This window comes from Pelodiscus sinensis, chromosome 23, assembly GCF_049634645.1.
Source record: "Pelodiscus sinensis isolate JC-2024 chromosome 23, ASM4963464v1, whole genome shotgun sequence".
NCBI classification, from domain to species: domain Eukaryota; kingdom Metazoa; phylum Chordata; order Testudines; family Trionychidae; genus Pelodiscus; species Pelodiscus sinensis.
In genome coordinates this window covers 10176564-10197412 of record NC_134733.1, presented here as the reverse complement: position 1 = coordinate 10197412, position 20849 = coordinate 10176564, and the positions used below count along the sequence as shown (strand labels likewise).

The 20849-nt window shown below is 42.9% G+C and overlaps 1 protein-coding gene across 1 annotated transcript in view; it reads right to left on the bottom strand.

Annotated features, from left to right (window-relative positions):
- Positions 1 to 906: 906 nt before the first annotated feature.
- Positions 907 to 20849, bottom strand: part of TMEM51 (transmembrane protein 51) — a 58253-nt gene continuing 38310 nt past the window's right edge. The window contains exons 2-4 of the mRNA XM_075906626.1: positions 17317 to 17793; positions 3746 to 10180; positions 907 to 991 (exon numbers count right to left, since the gene is read on the bottom strand). Of these exons, the coding sequence (XP_075762741.1) occupies positions 9769 to 10180; positions 17317 to 17663 (759 nt within the window). The 5' untranslated portion in view covers positions 17664 to 17793 and the 3' untranslated portion in view covers positions 907 to 991; positions 3746 to 9768. The remainder of the gene's footprint in view (positions 992 to 3745; positions 10181 to 17316; positions 17794 to 20849) is intronic.

Below are 20849 nucleotides of genomic sequence, written 5' to 3'. Positions count from 1 at the left end.
CTCTAAGACTGGTCAATTTCACTTTCTGTTTCATTTACAGAAGCAGCACCGTTTGGGTTTCAAGCAAGGTGAAAATATTTTGATGCAAACAAGCAAATTTTTATTGACCTTTTAAAAATACTATTACTATCAATATTTCTTTGTAAATGTGTTTCCCAACTTGCAACCTGGACTAGCTAACAGTGTCACTTTAAGAGTTCTAACATTCAGAGAATAACTTCTGTACCCTTTGCAAAATTGGTATCCTATGCAGATCCCATCACATCAAAAGATGACTTCCTCGCACAGTGAGTTTAATAGGTACAATACCACTGCTGCTTAAAAACTTTGGGTTCAGTCCTGCAAGTACCCTATGCACAGAACTCATATTTCTGTTAGCATAAGTTCAGCTCATCATTTTCAAATGCATTTCACAGTTCTTTAGTGATGTGTTGCCAATAAGATGCTTTTAATAAGATGCTCCACCGACGGCTTGCCCACATAGCCTATGACAAATCTTCTGTTCAGAAGCACTGGAAAAACTATTCATTTATGTTCCGCTATATTCAAATACTAGAAGACTCACCTGGTGTTGCCTTGGTCCTTCGGGGCAGGAAGCCAGAGATGTGGGAGGGAGGTACGGAAGTCAGGGTTGGAGGGGGGGTGAGGAGGGGACTCGCAGATAGCTGGATGGACTCAGACAGACAAATGCACAAATCTATAAAATACATATACAGCTACCATTTTTATCCCTAGCCAGGGATGAGAGTAACACCACTTAGTAAACAAACAACACTGGAAATGCTTGTACTATGATACTGAAAAGTACACTGCATATATTGAGAGTGCAGCAGAGTTCAATGCGTATCCTTTGAAAACGGCCATGAAGACCTTTTAAGATCTCCAAATGTAAAGCTACAGGCACTAACCTAATATAGCATCTTTGGATCCACTGCTGGAAAGCAGAGAGAGTGGTTTGGGATTCCAGGCTGCTCCTCTTCCTCTTGTGAGGCTGTGGAAAAGCAAAAAGGGCAGTAGCTTATATGGAGTACAAGTGATATAAAATCATGCATACATCATGGGGAGAGAGGATATTCTAGAATGTGTGTGCCTGTGAGGAAGGAGTATGTCTCAAGTTTCTACAGAAAAGTAGTCAGATTTCAAAAGGTCACTGGTTGCTCAACACAGCAGTTCTCAGCCAACCGTACACGCACCCCTGGGGGTTCACAGAAGTCTTCCAGGTGATACATCAACTCATCTAGATATTTGCCTAGTTTTACAACAGGCTATATAAAAAGCACTAGCAAACTCAATAAGAACAACATTTTTGAATATACAATGACATTTTTATTCCACTCTACATAATATGCTCTGAAACGTAAGTACAGTATTTATATTCCAATTGATTTACTTGATTATATAGTAACAATGAAAAAGTAAGCAATTTTTCAGTAATAGTGTGGTGTGACATTTGTATTTTTATGTCTGATTTTGCAAGCAAGTAGTTTTTAAATAAGGAAAAACGTGGGGGTATACAAGATAAGTCAAACTGAAAGGGGTACAATCATCAGAAAAGGCTGAGAGCCATTGGCTCAGTGTGGGGGGGAATTCCAGGCTTTGGGTAGTGGAACAAGGGCAAATAGTCCAGGGCAAGAAGGGAAGCTAGTAAGCAGATCAAGGCGATGAATCACTAGATTGCGTATTTCTTTGCTTTTTGTGGTTTGCATTGGTGCCTGCGAACCTTAGCTCAGCTTTCCTGCTCTAACTATAATTAAAGTTGTACAACTACCCTAGCAGGGATTCAGCTACACTGATATACATGTGCTTATACCAAAATAGCATATTTCTGTCAGGAAGGGGAATAATCTACACCGGGATAAGGAATCTTTGTATGGGTACAACTGTGTCCTCAATGGCTGTGTCTAGACTGGCCAGTTTTTCCAGAAAATCAGCCACTTTTCTGGAAAAACTTGCCAGCTGTCTACACTGGCCGCTTGAATTTCCGCAAAAGCACTGATGATCTCATGTAAGATTGTCAGTGTTCTTGCGGAAATACTATGCTGCTCCCATTCAGGCAAAAGTCCTTTTGCACAAAACTTTTGCGCAAAAGGGCCAGTTTAGACAGCTCAGATTTGTTTTCCGCAAAAAAGCCCCGATGGCGAAAATGGCGATCGGGGCTTTTTTGCAGAAAAGCGCATCTAGATTGGCACGGACGCTTTTCCGCAAAAAGTGCTTTTTTCAGAAAAGCGTCCGTGCCAATCTAGACGCTCTTTTCCAAAAATGCTTTTAATGGAAAACTTTTCCATTAAAAGCATTTCCAGAAAATCCTGCCAGTCTAGACACAGCCAATAGGTGTTTGACTGGTATAACTATAACACACCTTTGCCCAATATAGTTATACCAGTACATTACGTGTGCATAGACCAGACTTTAATTACTGAAGCTGTTTGTGTGAGAATAATCGCTCACACACTAGTGCAAGTATTATTTTTAACCCTCTGTGTAAAGTTTCAGCCTCTGTCTCTGGGAGATTTCTAGTCCACCCACAGACCAGAGAACTACACAGCCTAATCCAAAGACAGGCAAAATCCATCTCACAGGCCAAATCTAGCCTGCCAAACGACTGAATTCACCCGGAACTTACACTGTACTGCACCATTTAATTTCAGACATAAAACTTTACCCTGCCCAGAGAGAGCCCTCAGACATGAGGCGAGGGCTTTGCACAGGGCAATGTTTCGCTCCACGGGGCGCATGGTGTCAAGAGGGCTGGCACCTCCCTGGGTCAGCGAGCACCTCCCTGTGGCCTTCCATGGGGCTGGCGAGAGCCCTGCACGACCCAGTCGGTGGGATTATTACATGAGGGGGCCCCCCACATCTGTGGGGCTCCAATGAAGAAGAACGGCCATGCCAGGGGGAGCCTTGCGGGAGGGGCTATTGTCCCTTGGAGGTCTCTAGCAGCCTTGCACAAGGGAGCAGCTGGGGACTCTTGGGCCAGCGGAAACCTCACCGATGGGGGGCCGGGCAGCAGGAGCCTCACCCGATGTGGGAGGCAGGCTCCCGAGGGGGGCAGTGGGAGCCTCCCCCAAGGGGACCACTCATTGCAGTGGGGGGAACTAGAGTCTGGCCCCGGGGAGGGGGGGCGGCTCCATTTTGGGCCCCCTAGCGATGCCTGCCATAGCCCCTGGGGGCAGCCCGTGCCAGACCCCACGCGGGGCTCAGGGCAGCCCAAGCGGCCCTAGTGTCGCCCCCCCCCCCCCCCGGCCCCACTCACCAGCGTCGCGGGCATTAGGGCCCCGCGGGCGTCCCCCGGCCGCGTCTGCTCCAGCCCGAGGCGGTGCTAGGCCGCGCTGTTAGCCGGGTCTCCGGGGCAACGGCGGCGGAGCGGGGAGGCAGGGCCAGCGCTCGGGGCCGGGCTGGAGGCGGGACCCGCCGCGGCGCCCCCCGGCGAGGCTCCTGCCCGGGTGGGCCCCGCGAGTGAGCGCCAGGCCGCGTTCAAAGAGGGACCAAGGCGCGACAACCGCACGGGGGCTGCCCCGCCACCGACTTTGTCCCGAGCCCCCTGCCCGCTGGATCCACCCCCAGCTCGTTTTGGCAGCTAATTCTGAATCCACGCGGGGCCCCGCCCACCAGCCCACCCCGCGTGGATGTGGCCCCACTCTCGGACGATGCCGTTTCAAATTTTGCAGGTGTGAAAGCCGCAGCCCAGCTCCTCCTTAGGAGACACACTTTGAGCTCTGCCCTCGTAGCACAGGCCCCTGCTCACCTGCCCTCCCGCACAAGAGCAGCGCATCCTCCAGTCAAGGTAGCTCAAGCTCTATCTGGAGCCCCTCCGGTCGTTTATATCGGAATCTGGGACACCTGATCTGGGACATTGGCTCTGAGGAAGTGGGTCTGGCCCACGGAAGCTCATCATCTAATAAACCATCTTGTTAGTCTTTAAAGTGCTACATCGTCCTGTCTTTTGTTTCTGGGACACCCCTGTGAGTGATGGGGAAGTGCCACTTTAAAATCAAAGCGAAATGACCACACCACAGTGGCGAGCCGAGATACGTAAATTAGACAAAGTTAATCATGAAAAAGTTAAAGAAAACACCAACCAAAACCGTGGGCCGAAGTCTACCCCAATTAAGCTCCCTGCAATCACATTAATGTCAACAATCAACTTCAGGCCCTGGAGGTTTTTTGCCTTCCTCTGCAGCATGGGGCACGGATCACTTGCTGAAGGATTCTCTGCATCTTGGGGTCTTTAAACCATCATTTGAAGACTTCAATATCTGAGATATAGGTGAGAGGATTATTCCAGGAGTAGGTGGGTGATATTCTGTGGCCTGCATTGTGCAGGGGGTCGGACTAGATGATCATAGTGGTCCCTTCTGACCTTAAAGTCTATGAGATCGGGGCAGAATTTAATTTAAAAAATCAGATATACAAAAAATGCCAATAACTTCACCTTACCTATTACAAAAAATACTTTCACAAGCCAGAAAGGTTCAAAGTGATTTTGAGATCGTGATCATACATGACACTGTTCAATCCACACTTGCTGAGAATTTTTAACCTAGACTCCATAATGTTAAATAACCAGCTTAAAAGAATTTTGTTTCTAAACTCTCTTGCCATTTTGACAGACATTTTTCAGGTGTCAAGTTTTGAAAACCACAATTTCTTAATTAGGAGCAACTCTTCTGGCAACACAATTAGAAGAAAAACTTGCTCCTGTAGAACAAGTCTGAGCAGATGGTGCCATTAGCTTCTTTTTACTTCTTTTGAAGATACATCAGTTTAATTAAAAACACCATAGAATTTCTTGTGTTTACTAGTACCTTTTAAAAAAAATCTATTTTACATTTTTACTATTACTTTCATTTTTTGCATTTCTCAGTTTTGAGGAAAAGTTGGTTTCATTTTTCCAAATCATATGTCAAATTGTACTGTGTATTCCTTTATACAAGTTATTTTCACTGGTTTTTCTTAAAGAAAAGTAGAAAAGGAATTCTTTGTAAACAAAGCCACATGTTTGGTTTTAAGCTGATTCAACTCTCCAGCTCATTTTGTTCTTTTCCTTTTATACCCATGTTATTTCTTGATTGACAATTTAAAAATCTGATTACAATGAAGTCCTATAATTTTACTCCTGCTGGGAAAGAATACATGATTGGAGCTCAGTTCAGATTTGCTTGCTTCAGTGTTATGTCATGAAATTAGATACTCTTTTTAGCAATAGCCTTTTAAGATATGTTCTTGCGAGACACATGCCTTACACTGAGCTTGAAAATTAAATTATGAAAACATATTCCCTTTGGTGCCACAAACATTATTATCCAGAATGTTTTAGAAGATAAAAGAACAGAGGTTAAAAAACCATAAAGGCCAGCAGATAAGGCAGCTACTGGCCAACTGACAGGTTAGGGAGCACAGATTTGGACAAAGAAGGAATTGTGGATTAAAAGAATTTTACTGTATTATCCAGAAACCAATATCTACTTATCACAAATTTCAGGACTTTTGATGGGTGTTGCAGCTAACCAGTGGACATTACAGTGCAATATACAAGTGTGCAATATGCTGGTGAGGTTATAACCATCCATCATTGATGTATTCACCTATAAAGGACAGGCACGAAGCATTATTCTCTGTGCTTGGTTAACCAGTTTTGTAATTTATGCAGTACTAAAGAAATAAATTCCACAACCACTTTATACAGATATTAAGAGGAATAGAACTCTTGCTTTACTTCACATGCAGTATTTGGTATATTATGATCTCTGGCATAAATAAGAGTAACTCCATTGGCTTCAGTGTCTGGGCACTTGCTTGAAGCAGCTCTAATAAAAAATGTTGAGATTTTGATTGAGATTACATGTGGAGCTTATATAAAATCAGAAAAAATATGATTTATAACTTTTTTCCCCATACATACACAGCATAGCTTAAGATCGTGTTTCTTGGACTGTGTTCTTCCTTTTCAGATCTCATCTAATTGATTTGGACTCCTTGTCTCATTAGCTCATTCTACCATAGAAAATATGATCAATTTACTTGTTCATACATGAAACTGAACCATAGCCAAGTGGTCGTTGTGGAATAAGAATGTTCATCTGGGCTTGATTTTGTTGCCTTTCTTCTTGGCTATTGCTGCCTCAGGGCCACAGGTATTCCCCAAGTGAAGATAGGGTAGTAAAATCCCACTACTCCTAGAGCCTGACAATAATACTCTGCAGAATGATTAACAAAACTACTTAGAACAAAAAGCATAGAATATAAATGTGTAACTTATGCTAATTAGGAGAGTAACGTTATGCTAATATTTGTGCTGATTTATATTCATTTGGTGTATTTCATTAATTTGTTTCTAATCTATTAACACATTTTAAAAGCCTTGCTATAGTACAACTGACTAATCTGACAACATATTTGAGAAGATTTGGAAGTGAACAGAGATTTTTGTTAGCGAACACGATGTCACACTTGATAGTTGCTGGAAAGACACAAACACTACGATTCATTGTTCAAAATTGCTGAAATGCAGTAGTTGGAACTGCTCTCCCTGGCAATTATCCAAATTAAATGGGTGTGCCAAATATGATGTAGATTGAGTTGACTCAGTATATAGCAGGTGTTCCTTCAGCAACAGCCCTGAAGTTTCTTCTTTAATGACCTAATGATGTTTCCAGTGGAAAAACTTCCATTGAATCTTGCAAGGAGCAGGATTCAGCCCTCTGTTCTGAATATCTTATTCTATATCCTTTTTATGTAAAAGAAAGTACGGTAGACACCAAAATGGGACAGAAGATGACTTCCTTCTGATGTGAATTAAAAAAAATCGTAACAGGGTACAAACTAAGACAGTGTTAGACCCAAAAAGACAGTAAAAAGATGGCAGAACAATGCTGAAGATGGATTACTTTGTCATCAAGAGACTGTCTTGAAATTTGGCATAAAGTGGCTTCACAGCCAAAGAAACAGATTTTCTTCAAACAGTATCTGGATTTTGGGAGAGAGGGGAAATTATTGACCCGGCAAACGTGCAGTTCAAACACTCACTTTTAAGGGATCATCAGCCTTTTCACTAAAGTGGTTGTCAATCACATTTGTTGCTTAAGGTAACAGAGCAAGCAACTAGCTGACTGAGCTGGAATTTGAACCTGGACTGCTCCTTCTTAGACCTTTAGCTTTAATCATTACTTCACACCCTCCTCCTTTTCCTCAGTTTTAATTTAGAAAGATATAGTGCTCCAAACTCAGTTAGAAATAGCCAAAAAGCAAGTTAGAAGGAGTAGGCAATTATCTGTTTTAGAGACCGCAGCTGGGAAGGAAGGTGCTTTCTTAAGGAAAAGGATTAGGTTTAGAAAGTTTCTTTCTATCACTTCAATTGTACCAACAATTTCTTACATTACTACTCCTCTAGACACTACCAGTAGTGGGTTTAAACTAAGGGCCAAAATCTGGACTTCAGCAAACTTTGCCCCTTATCATAAATAAAAACACCCCCACTTTATTAATTTTCATTCGCATGTGTTGTATGAGGAAGTATGAATCAAGGACAAGGATTCCAAAAGTTGTGCATTCTTACAGCTACATATATGCAGTGCAAGCACATTCTGATTTGTTTATCAAACAGGGACAGACTGTGTCTACATTGGCAAGATTTTGCGCAAAAGCAACCACTTTTGCACAAAATCTTGCCGCCTGTCTACACTGGCCGCGAGTATTTGCGCAAGAACACTGATGTTGTAATGTACAAAATCAGTTCTTCTTCCACAAATACTCTGACGCTCCCGCTCAGGGATAAGCCCTCTTGCGCAAGTATTCTTGTGCAAGAGGCCAATGTAGACAGGCAACATTAATTTCTTGCGCAAGAAAGCCCGATGACTAAAATGGCCATCGGAGCTTTCTTGCGCAAGAAAGCGTCTACACTAACACGAATGCTTTTGCGCAAAAGCACGTACCAGTGTAGACGCTCTCTTGTGCAAATACTTTTAACGGAAAAACTTTTCCATTAAAAGTATTTGCGCAAAATCATGCCAGTGTAGATGCAGCCACAGAGTACTGGGAAACTGTCTCCCTTTGGGATATTATAAAATCTTGCTCAAGCGTGTCTTCCCTACTAGACATAAAAATGAAGCAACTCCCACCTCCACTGAACTCCAGAATCAATGTTACCTAATTGTAAGCATTGCAAAACAGTGAAATATTATAAGACTGTCTCACAAGGAGCAAAGCTCATTCCACCCTAGCTGGGGCCAGCTTCTGGGAACAGAAAATATACCTCAGTGACAGACACCTATATGTAGCATGGTCTCAAAAGTGTTCTTCAGATATTTTCCAAACACCAAGATAGCATAAATCCCTTTTTTCTAGCTTATTTTACTATTATATAAAGTCTAGTTTAGCAAAGAGTGCCTGAAAGAGTTTGTAGACAGCATCAAAACTGTCCTGTAAAAAGGAGAAATTTGTCAACCTTGCAAGTGTTACATGATTCAATTTCACGTTGGCCATGCTGCATTTATATCAAACACACTAGGGCATAGCATTGTCTCAAACAGGCCGTCCGTATTATTTGATCGCATTTTACTTTCTCAGTATCAGATTCTCTGCCTTATACCACATTCATCAATGCAAGTGGTTTCTTCTCTGCTGTGTCACCAGATAGTCGAGACCATTATCAGGAAAAGGCACCTAGTTGATTTTGGCTTGCCAAATGTCAATGCAAGCACACTCAAGCACGCCGGAGAAAGGGATCTGGCTTGTGATTTGCATGTTCAGGACTTCTACATTGCAAGTTCAGAAAAGCTTATTTCTGGCTTATGCAGGTATGCACATTCCCTTTATATGGCATCACAGCTGAGCATGCTTTTGTAATCTATGTAGCTTTGCTGAAAACCCAGAAGAGAGACTGTGTGTATGAAGGATGCTAAAACTCTCAATTTCCCACGCTGGAGCAGAAAGAACATTTTGCCCAACATTTCTTACAGCCCCTGATTAAAGTATTTGTGTTGTTCCCATTTACAATATGCACATAACACATTTATTTAGAAAAAGTCTCCAATTGCTCAGCACATACAAGCTAAACACATAATACATTTAACATGTTTGTTGTGGCATAGTGGAGTAGCTATCAAACAAATGAATTTACAGAGTAGTTTTAAACACACTGTCCCCTCACACTGGAACACCAAAAACACCTTCTCCTCTTTAGTTGCCAGTGCTTAAAAAGCTTCTCATAGGCAACATGAGCTACTGCTGAAAGAATTAAACAAATCTGATGGTTCAAAATTGTCATTTCATTCAATACATTATTTCACAGCATGACTATGAAACCTTATAAAATGCAGACTTTCTTTCAACCGTTATCTGAACTCCACTTTAATGGAGGGGGAGAAAGCCACAATGTTGTTTCGTTTTTCTTAAGTGGAAGAGGAGAGAAACTTAAAAAAAATACCTTTCCTTTTCTATGTGTAAAATTATTGGTTAAAAATCCCTTGTAGTGGCTTAGAAAAATCTAGTGTAGAAAAAAGGACTACAAGAAATGCATGCAATGCACTACTTAATTTTTTAAAGTATAGATTTGATACTTCTAAACTTCATTTATTTCAGCGTATCAACTGCACTAGTGTTTAACTTTTAGTGGTACTTCATGAAAAGCCACGTCTTGGAATGGTCATTCTGAAAAAGAGGTATATAGTCCTGCATTTCCTTGATCTTTTAAAGCTTGTGGAATTTGACGACATTTGTACCCATAGATCAAGTATTCAGTAGTGTTTCCCCCTAGATAATACACAGATTTTAGGTCACTTGCTTGCTCTCTGGCGCTTTATCTGGGATCTCATCATACTGTGGAGGAGGGGTCAACGGTTCTATTGTTATTTGACCTGAACTGTTTCTGTCTGGCAGGTTTATTCGGAAGTCCTTTAGATGCAGTTTATCAGACTTAATTCTCCGAACTTTCAGGGGTTTCAGTTGTTTTTTCAAGCGAGAGCTGTGCCTGCTTGGCTGCCGCTCTATGTTCGAATCGACAGTTGCAGTGGTTGTAGTTGGTGTTGTTTCATCAATCCCGGTGAGAGATTCGTAAGAGGGCAGAGATATGCTGATCCTGGTGCTTCTGTCCAACTCTCTTGTCTCAGGATAGCCTGCATTCATAACCTCTTCATAACTGGGAACATAGTATCGGGAGGGTATCTCATCATCCTCTTCTTGACTATAGGAGGCAATTTTAAAACTGTCAATATGCAAAACCATTTCAGCTGCCTTTCTGGTCATTAAAATGATGAGAACAGACAAACATGATGATATAATAATAAATGTCTATATATCATTTCATTCAAGGGTCTCAAAGTGCCTTACACACAACAGTTAAATCGCCATCATCCCTGTGAGCAAGGATTATTATCCTTATTTTGCAGTTGGGAAACTGAGGTACATAAATTGTGATTTGCCCCAAATATGACAAATTCATTTCCTGGGTGGAATTGCAGGAGTTCTGGTTCATAGTTCCCTGCTGTTATCACTGGGCCACAATGATGTTTTAGAGCAGTGTTTCTGAATCTTATATATAAAGTACCCCTTTTTATAAAAAAATTATAAGTACCCCCTTTAAAATAAAATTGTAAGTACCCCTTGTACCTACAGTTTTCAGACACACAACATTTTTTTCTACCATTGCAACACGTTTGTTTAATCAACTTAATCGTAGCTGGGCGGGCGATTAAATTTTTGAGTGTAAAAAGTATGAAAATAATAAAGTGCTGTAAAACTTAAAAAAAAATTTAGTTTTCTCCAAATTGCAGTTGTGTTGACGTACCCCGCACACTTCTCTCGAGTACCCCTAAGGGTACTCATACCACTGGTTGAGAAACACTGTTTTAGAGTGTACAACTGAGTTCAAAGGATTAATATCAATATCAATATTGGGATGTTGGTGGTATAACACATCTGTAATGTGATCATATGCTGGGTTCTTACAGCAATGATCGTAAACTCAGAAGTTAGAGGTGGGGAAAAGATCCATTTAGGACATCTAGTTAACCCTCTTTCATTCTGCTAAACCTTTTGGAGAAATGTATAGGTGTAATTTGATTACTTTTGTTCTGCTACATTGCTTTATGTACACTAAAAAAGGCAACAAAGATACTTTATGCATTACTTTATGTAGTATAGTGTGTCATTGAAATAAGCAGGCAAAGAACATGAGTATGCATTTTTCCAACTTTAATTATTTTCCAGATACAAAAGGGTTGATATGCTTTCAAGTCTGTGCCTGTACGGCAGGAATGGGGAAATACTAACAGCCAGGATTCACCACAATTGACAATTCACTGTGCCCATTCAAAAAAATCACTTTGTAAGGCTCTTCACAATCCTCAAATGAGAAATGCTACGTTCAGCTGCCAAGTGTTAAAATTTAAAATTCTTCTAAAACTAAAAGTCAAGTATTAAATGCAATGCCAACCCACCAAAGACGGACCAAGACAGGAGGCGTTATATTTGCATCTTTATGTTGTTTAAGTACCAAACTGGAAATGCCAGTTTCTCTTTCTTTTGTGAAACTGATTGTTAAGGTGCCTTTTCATAGCCCTCTGACTAATGAGCTACAGTTCAGGCATCTTGCATTAATTACTTCTTGCTTCTCCATTTCACCCTCCACTCCTCCCCCCAAAAAGGAATATCCGAATACTGCTTCTCTTCCAACAGACAGGTGAAGAATTATTCTAACATCTCTCCTTGACAGCCATACCACTCAATTGGAATGAGAGGGGTATACACTAGTTACAAAGACATCAAATGAAGGTATATTCATGTACATGTGGGGTTTTTTTCTTTTCTTGGGGGAGAGGGATAGGGGAGAGGAATTCTCTTAGATACTGTTATGTGCCAATCTATAATGTGGGGTATTACATACACAATCTGCATTTTATTAGCAAGTTTTCCTTCACATAAACTGTTACAGCACAAGAGCTATATCTGCAGATTCAGTCATTCTATAACTGAAGATTTTCTATGTGTCTCATCATGGAATTTTCCAATTAAATGAAGCTGGAGTTGCCATCTTATGCTCTAATTACATATATCCCTTCTTCAGAGGGAGTGAACAAAACATGGCAATTTATATTGATCCATTGATGCCCTGTTATCCACTCCCAGCTTTCGGTGGTCCTGCTTCAGAGGGAAAGGAGCAATGTTTTGGGAACAGATACAGTCTGCACCAAACACCATCCGGGTCTGCACACTGCCAGATTATGTCATCTAATTCCCTGTGATGTTGACCCGATGTTAGTAAACTGTTTATTTAAAACATTCTGCTAACAAAGACATTCTTTGGCTGGGTATTTCTGTTTCCCTGACTCAGAATAGGAACTGCACAACTTCAGTGGGGCTACGTCTACACTGGCCCATTCTCCGGAAGGGGCATGTAAATTTCACCTATCGTAGTACGGAAATCCGCGGGGGATTTAAATATCCCCCGCGGCATTTAAATAAAAATGTCTGCCGCTTTTTTCCGGCTTTTAAAAAAGCCGGAAAAGAGCGTCTACACTGGCCCCGATCCTCCGGAAAAAGCGCCCTTTTCCGGAGGCTCTTATTCCTACTTTGAATACTCTTTGAAGTAGGAATAAGAGCCTCCGGAAAAGGGCGCTTTTTCCGGAGGATCGGGGCCAGTGTAGACGCTCTTTTCCGGCTTTTTTAAAAGCCGGAAAAAAGCGGCGGACATTTTTATTTAAATGCCGCGGGGGATATTTAAATCCCCCGCGGATTTCCCTACTACGATAGGTGAAATTTACATGCCCCTTCCGGAGAAGGGGCCAGTGTAGACGTAGCCCGGATGTTTAAGTTTGTTCCATTTCTCTGCAGCTCTTGTACATACTTCCATAAATGCTGCTGAAAGGCTATTTCGTAACTTTACAGTATTACTGAACTTAATAAGCCACAGCAGAGAGATCCACATTACCTGTACCAGAGGTGAAAGTAATTTAAATTCCTTACAGGTACTGTCCGATTGCAATCTGCTTTGGGGAGTTCAGAGTGGGGGTTGGTCATAATAGGACAGTACCTGTAAGAAATTTAAGTGGGGGAATGAAGTATAGGGGGCTCAGGACAGGAAGCTAGGGTGTATGGGTAGGGGGAGCTAAAGACTCAGGCTAGGTGTGTGGGTTTTAAGATGCGCACCTTACCATCGCATTTTTACACTAGAGAAGCAAACGGTCTCCTAAGCTTTCTAGCTAGGATGTGCCCTCTTGGTTCTAAACACCGGTCCATCCAGTGAAGGAAGCTGTTTCCAGCTGTGGCCAGCAGCTTATACTTCTGAGGAAGATGAACATTGACCATTCAGGCTATGTCTAGACTGCGGGGCTTTATCGGAAAAAGATACACAAATTGCGCTCCACAATTTGCATACCTTTTTCTGACAGTTTTTTCAGAAGAGGCTTTTCTGAAATGTAGCTCGTCTACATTGGGCCAAATTTTGGAAGAAACCCCTCTTTTGGAAAAGCCCTTCATCCTCATAGGAGGAGAAAGACAGGGCTTTCGAAAGAGTGCATCTGCTCTTCCGCAAAAAAAATGGAAGAGCAGACACGTTCCCTAGACGCAGCAGAGTTTTTCTGGGATATCCGGGTATCCCGGAAAAACCCTATAGTCTAGACGTAGCCTCACTTAGCCGATTATACTATGATAGGTACAGAGGGATAAACACCTTCCTGACATCCAAGACTATCAACTTTCTCATAGAACCATACAAATATAGGGCTGGAAGGGATCTCAAGAGATCATCTAGTCCAGCCACTACTGCTGAGGCCAGACCAAATATATCTAAACTTGTGGTGTCCAACCAATTCAGAAGTAGTACCCACTACAGTGGCTATCACTATAGCAAACTAGCTACCCTCAACCTGTCAAATTGCCACATTGTTCAAGCCAACTAGCAAAACTCAAACAGATCAAATAGCCACATGTGGCTAGTGGCCAGCGGCCAGCGTGAGGGACACGTGGGTTTAGACCACGCCTCTCTAATCCAGTGTGCCATGCGAGGAATGGCTTTTGTTATTTGTACCAATATGGAGGTGATGTATCATCTCCATATTGGTGCACATAACGAGTCATTCTGCACATGGACCATGTGTGGTGGGGGGTGGAGACAGGGGTGGCCTGTCCATATAGGTGAACTAGGCGGTCGCCTAGGGCGCCAAGTTAAATGGAGCGCCAAATTTAAGCGCAATATCATTGAAGGGTTTGGAGGTGGGGGCCCCGATTGCATGGTTCGCCTAGGGCGCTAGTCTAGGGACACCCCTGGATGGAGCCAAGGGGTTGGGGAGGCAGAGTGAAGGCTCTGGTTGAAGGGATTCTGAGGTGGGGCTGAGAATGAATGGTTTGGGGTGTAGGCTGCCCTGGGGAGAGACAACTCCCACTCTCATCACAGGAGCTCAGGGCCAAGTGACAGGGACCTCTCTACTCTGGGGCAGCTCTGTGCTGAGGCTGACAGGCAGAGATGCCTCTCCCCCGGCTGGGGCAGCTCTGTGCTGGGACCAATGTTCCCTTTAATTTTTTTCTATCCAGGTGCAGAATAAATGTTGTTACATGCTCTAAACTATGTGTGGATATGCACCACCAATAGAAACACATGCTGCCAGCTGTGGGAGGCTGTGGACACTGCTAATCAACTGGGTGGCATTTGAATCTCTCCTGGGCAGCTCCCTAAGTGCTCAGCTTACAGGGAACCCTGCCTGGGGCTGGTGGACAGAGATACCTCTCCGCTGGTCACGGCAGCTCTGGGTTGGGGCCGGTAGGCAGATGTGCTTCTCTCCCCTGTCACGGCAGTTTCAGGGCTTGGAGAGAGACATCTCTCCCCACTGCAGGCCTGAGCCCCTGCACGGGGCGTAGTAAGTAGTTGGGCAGCCATTCGGCTTATAGGGAACTTAGGTCTAATCTGTTCCGAAAAACCTCCAGTGGTTCCCCAACCTCCCTTGGAAGCGTATTCCAGTGTTCAACTATCCTTACAGTTAGAAAGATTTTCCCTAATATCTAACCTAAATCTCCCTTGCTGCACATCAATCTCATTACTTCTTTTCCTCCCGTCGGCAAACATGGAGAACAAATGATCACCGTCCTCTTGCTTACAGTCTTCAAATACGTTAAGGGCTGTTACCAAATACTACATCAGTCTGCTTTCCTCAAGAATAAACATGCCCAGTCTTTTTTAACCTTTCCTTATACACTAGGTTTTCTACAGCTTGGATCACATGTTTTAAGCTTGACACTTAAGAACATGAGGGGTTACACCAATGGCCTATCTAGCCCAATGTCCTGTCTTCCGGCAGTGGCCAATGCCAGATGTGTCAGAGGGAGGGAACAGAACAGGGCAATTCATCAAGTGATCCCTCCCCTGTCACCCAGTCCCATCTTCTAGTAGTCAAAAGTTTAGGGACACCTAAAGCATGAGGCTGTGTCTCTAGCCATCTTGATTAACAGCAATTGATGGATTTCTTCTCCATGAATTTATCTAATACTTTTTTGAACCCACCTATAGTTTTGGCCTTTACAGTGTCTCCTGGCAACAAGTTCTATAGATTGACTGTACTTCCTTACGTTAGTTGTAAATCTGCTGCCCATAGAGATAGAGCATAAGACAGAAAATCATCTGATTGCCTCCATATAAACCTATGGAATGCCCGCATCTTGAATACTGTGTGCAGATGTGGTCGCCTCTTTTCAAACATGGTATCTTGGCATTGGAAAAAGTTCAGAAAAGGGCAACAAAAATTATGAAGGGGTTGGAATGGCTGCCATAAAAGGAGAGACTAATAAGACAGACTTTTCAGCTTGGAAAAGAGACAACTAAGGGAGGATGTGATAGAGGTCTGTAAAATCATGACTGGGGTAGAGAAAGTAAATAAGGAAAAGTTATTTACTAGTTCCCATTACACACGTAGTAGGGGCTACCAAATGAAATTAATACAGGTTGAACCTCTCTAGTCCGGCACTCTGGTCCAACATGATTTTAGTTAGCCTGATGTCCACCTAGCTTCGGTATGGCCAAGTTCCCCCCATTCTGTAAAGTTTGTTTACAGCCACCAGTCCTGGCTCTCAGTGTTCTGTGCTGTTATTTAGCTCTAATTTACCCCTAAATGCCTTCTAAGAGACCAGTAAGCAGTGGAAGTGTTGGTAAGCTTATGCTTAGTGAAGCATAAGCATGTTTTTATGCTTTATCTACTTATGTCCTTGTGTCAATAAAATAAAATTGTGTAACACCATTAACACTTTGTTGTGAAGAGAGCTGATAAGCCTTGGCTAGGCATAGGCTTACATAGGGTGTATCAGAACAGTCATGTATTATTGTTCAGCCCAGCAAGCACTGTTCCATTTATTCACCTCAGCAAAATAAAAATGAAGAGAGACCCACTCATTACAATATTGAGCTCCCGTGGTTCGGCAAATTCTCTGGTTCGGCACCCGTCAGATCTTGAGGATGTCCAACTAGAGGTTCAGCCTGTACATTATATCGCTGCATCATCCTTGTCTCCATGATGTAGACACCCTCGAAAATTCTAATAGATTGGTGAGGTATGACTGTCCTTTACAGAAGCCATGTTAACTTTTTCCCAACACATTGTGTTTATCTAGGTCTGATAAATCTGTTCTTTATTTTAGTTTCAACCAGATTTGTCTGGTGTTGAAATTAGACTTCCTGGCCTGGAAGTGCCACAATTGCCGCCAACATCTCTTTTAAAAATTAGCATTACATTAGCTATCCTTTGGTCATCTGGAATAGAGCCCAATTTAAGTGACAGGTTACCTACCACAGTTAGCAGTTCTGCAATTTAATACCTGAGTTCCTTCAGAGCTCTTGGGTGACTACCATATAGCTCTGGTGACTTGATACTGTTTAATTTATCAATGTTTTCCAAAACCTCCTCTAAGGACACCTCAGTCTGGGACAGTTCTTCAGGATTTGTCACCTAAACAGCATGGCTCAGATGTGGGCATCTCCCTCACATCCTCTGCAGTGAAGACAGAGGCAAAGGATTCACTTAGCTTCTCTACAACTGCTTTGTCTTGCTTGCATGCACCTTTAGCACCTCAATCATCCAGTGATTCTTTGGCAAGCGTCTGAATTTTTTTCTGTTTGTGTCTCTTTTGCTGGTTGCTCTTCAAATTATTTTTGGCCTGCCTAATTATATTTTTAACATTTGACATGCCAGAGTTTATATGCCTGGATAACTATATTTTAGGAGGTGGTACTAAAATTACATTACTGATCCTAATACATTACTTTCTACATGTGATGTAAGAAGACCTTTTAATTGTACCTGTACACCAGACCCAGCACCCTTTTACTGAAAGACTCACCTGTTCTCTTGATGATGAGGTTCAGCCGACGTTCCTTGCTGAATTCTAGCAATATCCTCATTTTGTCTTTTCTTCGTTCTGTCCCGGACATTCAAACAAATGGACAGCAACAGCAGCAGCACTCCTGCCCCAACCAATACATAAGCCACTGAAAAGGTCTTACTCTTCAATATTCCTCCGCCATCATGCTCTGGAAAGCTACTATTTCCAGCAGACGAGGAAGGCTTGTCAGTATGGCCAAATCCTGGGACCAGGTTCCAGACTGCCATGATGATCCCAAGGACAAGCATTCCTAACCCAATAGCAGTCAGGGCATAGTACGATCCATTTGACTTGGAGTGGGCCATGTTACCCAGTGCTAGATCACTGGATCACAAGCACAGATAGTGTACAGCATGCCACGTCCAAAAAACAGTGAGAGAATCCAAGCTCCGCGCTTTTAGGAATCCACCCAAATGCTTGAGTTTAGAGAGAAATCTGGAAAAAGAAAAGCAATTAGTCCATGCAGCTTCAATGAGGAGCTACACAATTACAATGAACAAGAAGGCCACTTGGCACCATTTTGTTCTACCAACCTTAATACTGGAAATTAAAGCACCTTTTTATGACACCGCGGAGTCAAGAAAAGGCTAATATAATGGCCAAAGGAAGGATCACTACTGGTCATTCTGGTTATGCATGGGAAGGGAGTAGCCCCAAGGAGGGAGGGATAGCTCAGTGGTTTGAGCACTGGCCTGCTAAACCCAGCGTTGTGAGCTCAATCCTTGAGGAGGCCATTTAGGGATCTGAGGCAAAAATTTGCCAGGGATGGTACTTGGTCCTGCTGTGAAGGCAGGGGACTAGACTCAGTGACCTTCAAGGTCCCTTCCAGTTCTAGGAGACAGGCAATCTCCATTAATTTATTTAATTTTTTTTCCATGCTGCTTTTCTGGTGTGAGGCGGGAAAGGCAGATCCTGGCCTTTTGCCAAAGACCTCTCCCTCCACCCTCCAAGTTCCACAAAAACAGGAAGTGGTCAAGCATCATTCTGGTGAAATTCCAACTTGAGTGGTTACAGTCTGCCTAAATGCAAATCACCCTGTAGTTTCAAGTGGAGAATTTCTATTTTCCCTTGCTATGTGATTTAAACACCATCCAGAGATTCAGGATTCCTAGGATACAATCCTGCCTTTAACAGACACTCCCTTTTCTGTTGGAACCCAAATCAGAGGTTTTGGGTAACATTTGCAAAACCACCTAAGAGATGGATATGGGCACCTAGATGCCTACATTCCTGTTGAGTTTCAATGACAGGATAAACTTTTCAAAAGCAAATACATCACTAACCAATCTCAGAAAGGTGTCAAAGGATTAAGAGTTAAATACTTTCAAAATGAAGACTGATAGGTACTGGTGCCAGTTATTATTGCTATTACAATAGCTCCATGATCACATGCATAATCTGTACAATGCTTTGGGGTCTCCGAATGAAAGGTACTTTAAGAAAATACAATGTAGTAATAGATATTTAAGATTCTTTATGCCACATGCCCTATGGGGTTTCACGTCTCAAAAACTAATTCCAATTAACAGAATACACCGGTCCAAAACCAAAAATGGAAAGTCACAAGCCTTAAGAATGATACTTTTAAAGAAGAACTGGTTGAAATCTGGCTGGCCCCCGTCTGAGGCTGAGCGGGAAGTCCCTTCTCACACACAAGAAAAGCAAGCAAGAATTCTGTCTTAGTGTTTGTGCAAGGGAACAAGCTGGACCACAAGTTCCTCTTCTCCTAGCTGCTGTGTTCTCTTCTCTCTCTCTCTCAAATACAGAGAGGCTTCACTGACATGGAAGACATTTTCCTGGTAAGTGATATTAATGCAACAGAAACTAGTGATGACAAGACTGGGCCCCGGTCTCCAAACTATCCAAGTCATAAGGTCACATTCTTGAACCAGTAGGCACTCAGGCATAGGATGTGAACAACTAGTTGATGATCCAATAAGCAAATGCTTATTGGATAATTGACACACTAATTGACTAGTCGCTCCCCTCGCCCCATGCTGCCTCTATCACAGTGCTCCCCAATGCGGTGCCCGCCGGGGCATTTATATGCGCCTGCTGAGTGACCAGGGCCAGCCCAAGTCATTCTTGCGCCCCGGGTGCGTGGCGCATGCGCAGCCCCGCCCCCGGGCGCCCGGCAGCCCCAAAAGGTTGGGGACCACTGCTCTATCAGAAAGAGACAGCTGGGGGGGGGAGGGAAAGAAAGAAGAGGGTGCTTCAAAGCGGCAGCGTCACGTGGAGCCCGGGGCCAGACCTTAGGCTCCATGCAGTGTTGCCGCTTTGAAACGCCGCATTCAGCCTGGGCTGCATGCAGTGTTTCAAAGCGGCAACACCACGTGGAGCCCAGGGTCAGCTGGGGACTCAGAGTCCAGGGTCAGCTGGGGACTCAGAGTCCAGAGCTGCCCCCGGGCTCCCTGTGGTACTGCCACTTTCAAACACCACAGAGAGCACGGGGCCAGTGGGGGACTGCTTGAGTCCCCCTCTGGCCCCATGTTCCCCGCAACACTTTCACCTTTGAAGCACATTGAGTACCTGATTAGCCAATTAATCAAAATTGAACATCCCTACTCAGGCATTGTAGCTGACATTAGAATCTCCTGCCCCTGGCCCCCAGCACCTTGTAAACTGATTTTTTTGTTTTCACCATTGATGGAACTAATCTTGGTTGGCTTCCCAAGATAATATAGCAACTGGCACATTATAAATATCTGGACAGATGCCAAACCAAAGTGGTTTATGCCTAGCCTTAAGCTAACAAGGTATTCCATGGTATTTAGAGACCTCTCAGTGTACTTACATCAGTTTTCCTGTAACTATTTATATCCTCTGGAAGGTTTTATGATAGGACCTTAAGTCTTTTAGATATGTATAGCAAAAGCAAAGTAAAACATACTAGGAGATCCATTATGAATTACTGAATTTTGCCGATTAGTATGTAAACAAAGGATATTGCATTACAGAATTGTTTGTCGATAGTGCATCCTGTAAAAAAAAATGGAGTCAGAATTATGAAACAGCACATCAGAATTTTATTATGAAGTCTTTGTTGATATTTAGGAAAGATTTGGGTGGAAAAACACTGGGTAGGTTAGCAAAGTTTTATTGGTGTTATTGCTGTATTTGGTATGTTTTTCATGCTTTCTTTATATACCTTCTAAGCTGAAATACTGTAGTTAGTTTTAATTTTGATCTTAGTCCAGGTGTAAGGGAGTTTTATTATGCAATGCTAATTCCACTACCAAAATTTTCTCCTGTGTCATGATAATTTTATTGTTTACGAAGGCTCTGGACCAGTGCTTAATTTGTAATGAAAGAGGTGCCAAGCCTCAAGCAACTTTTTTATGTTTATAACTGATGAAACCCAGAAGTGCCAGGGTTATGAACTGCCAAGCATAGGGGTGCCAGAGCTCAGCCCTGACAAGCCCTGGCACAAATTAAACCCTGATCTGGAAGAACCTGACCATACAGGTTAGCTGAAGCATCATAACATTAGA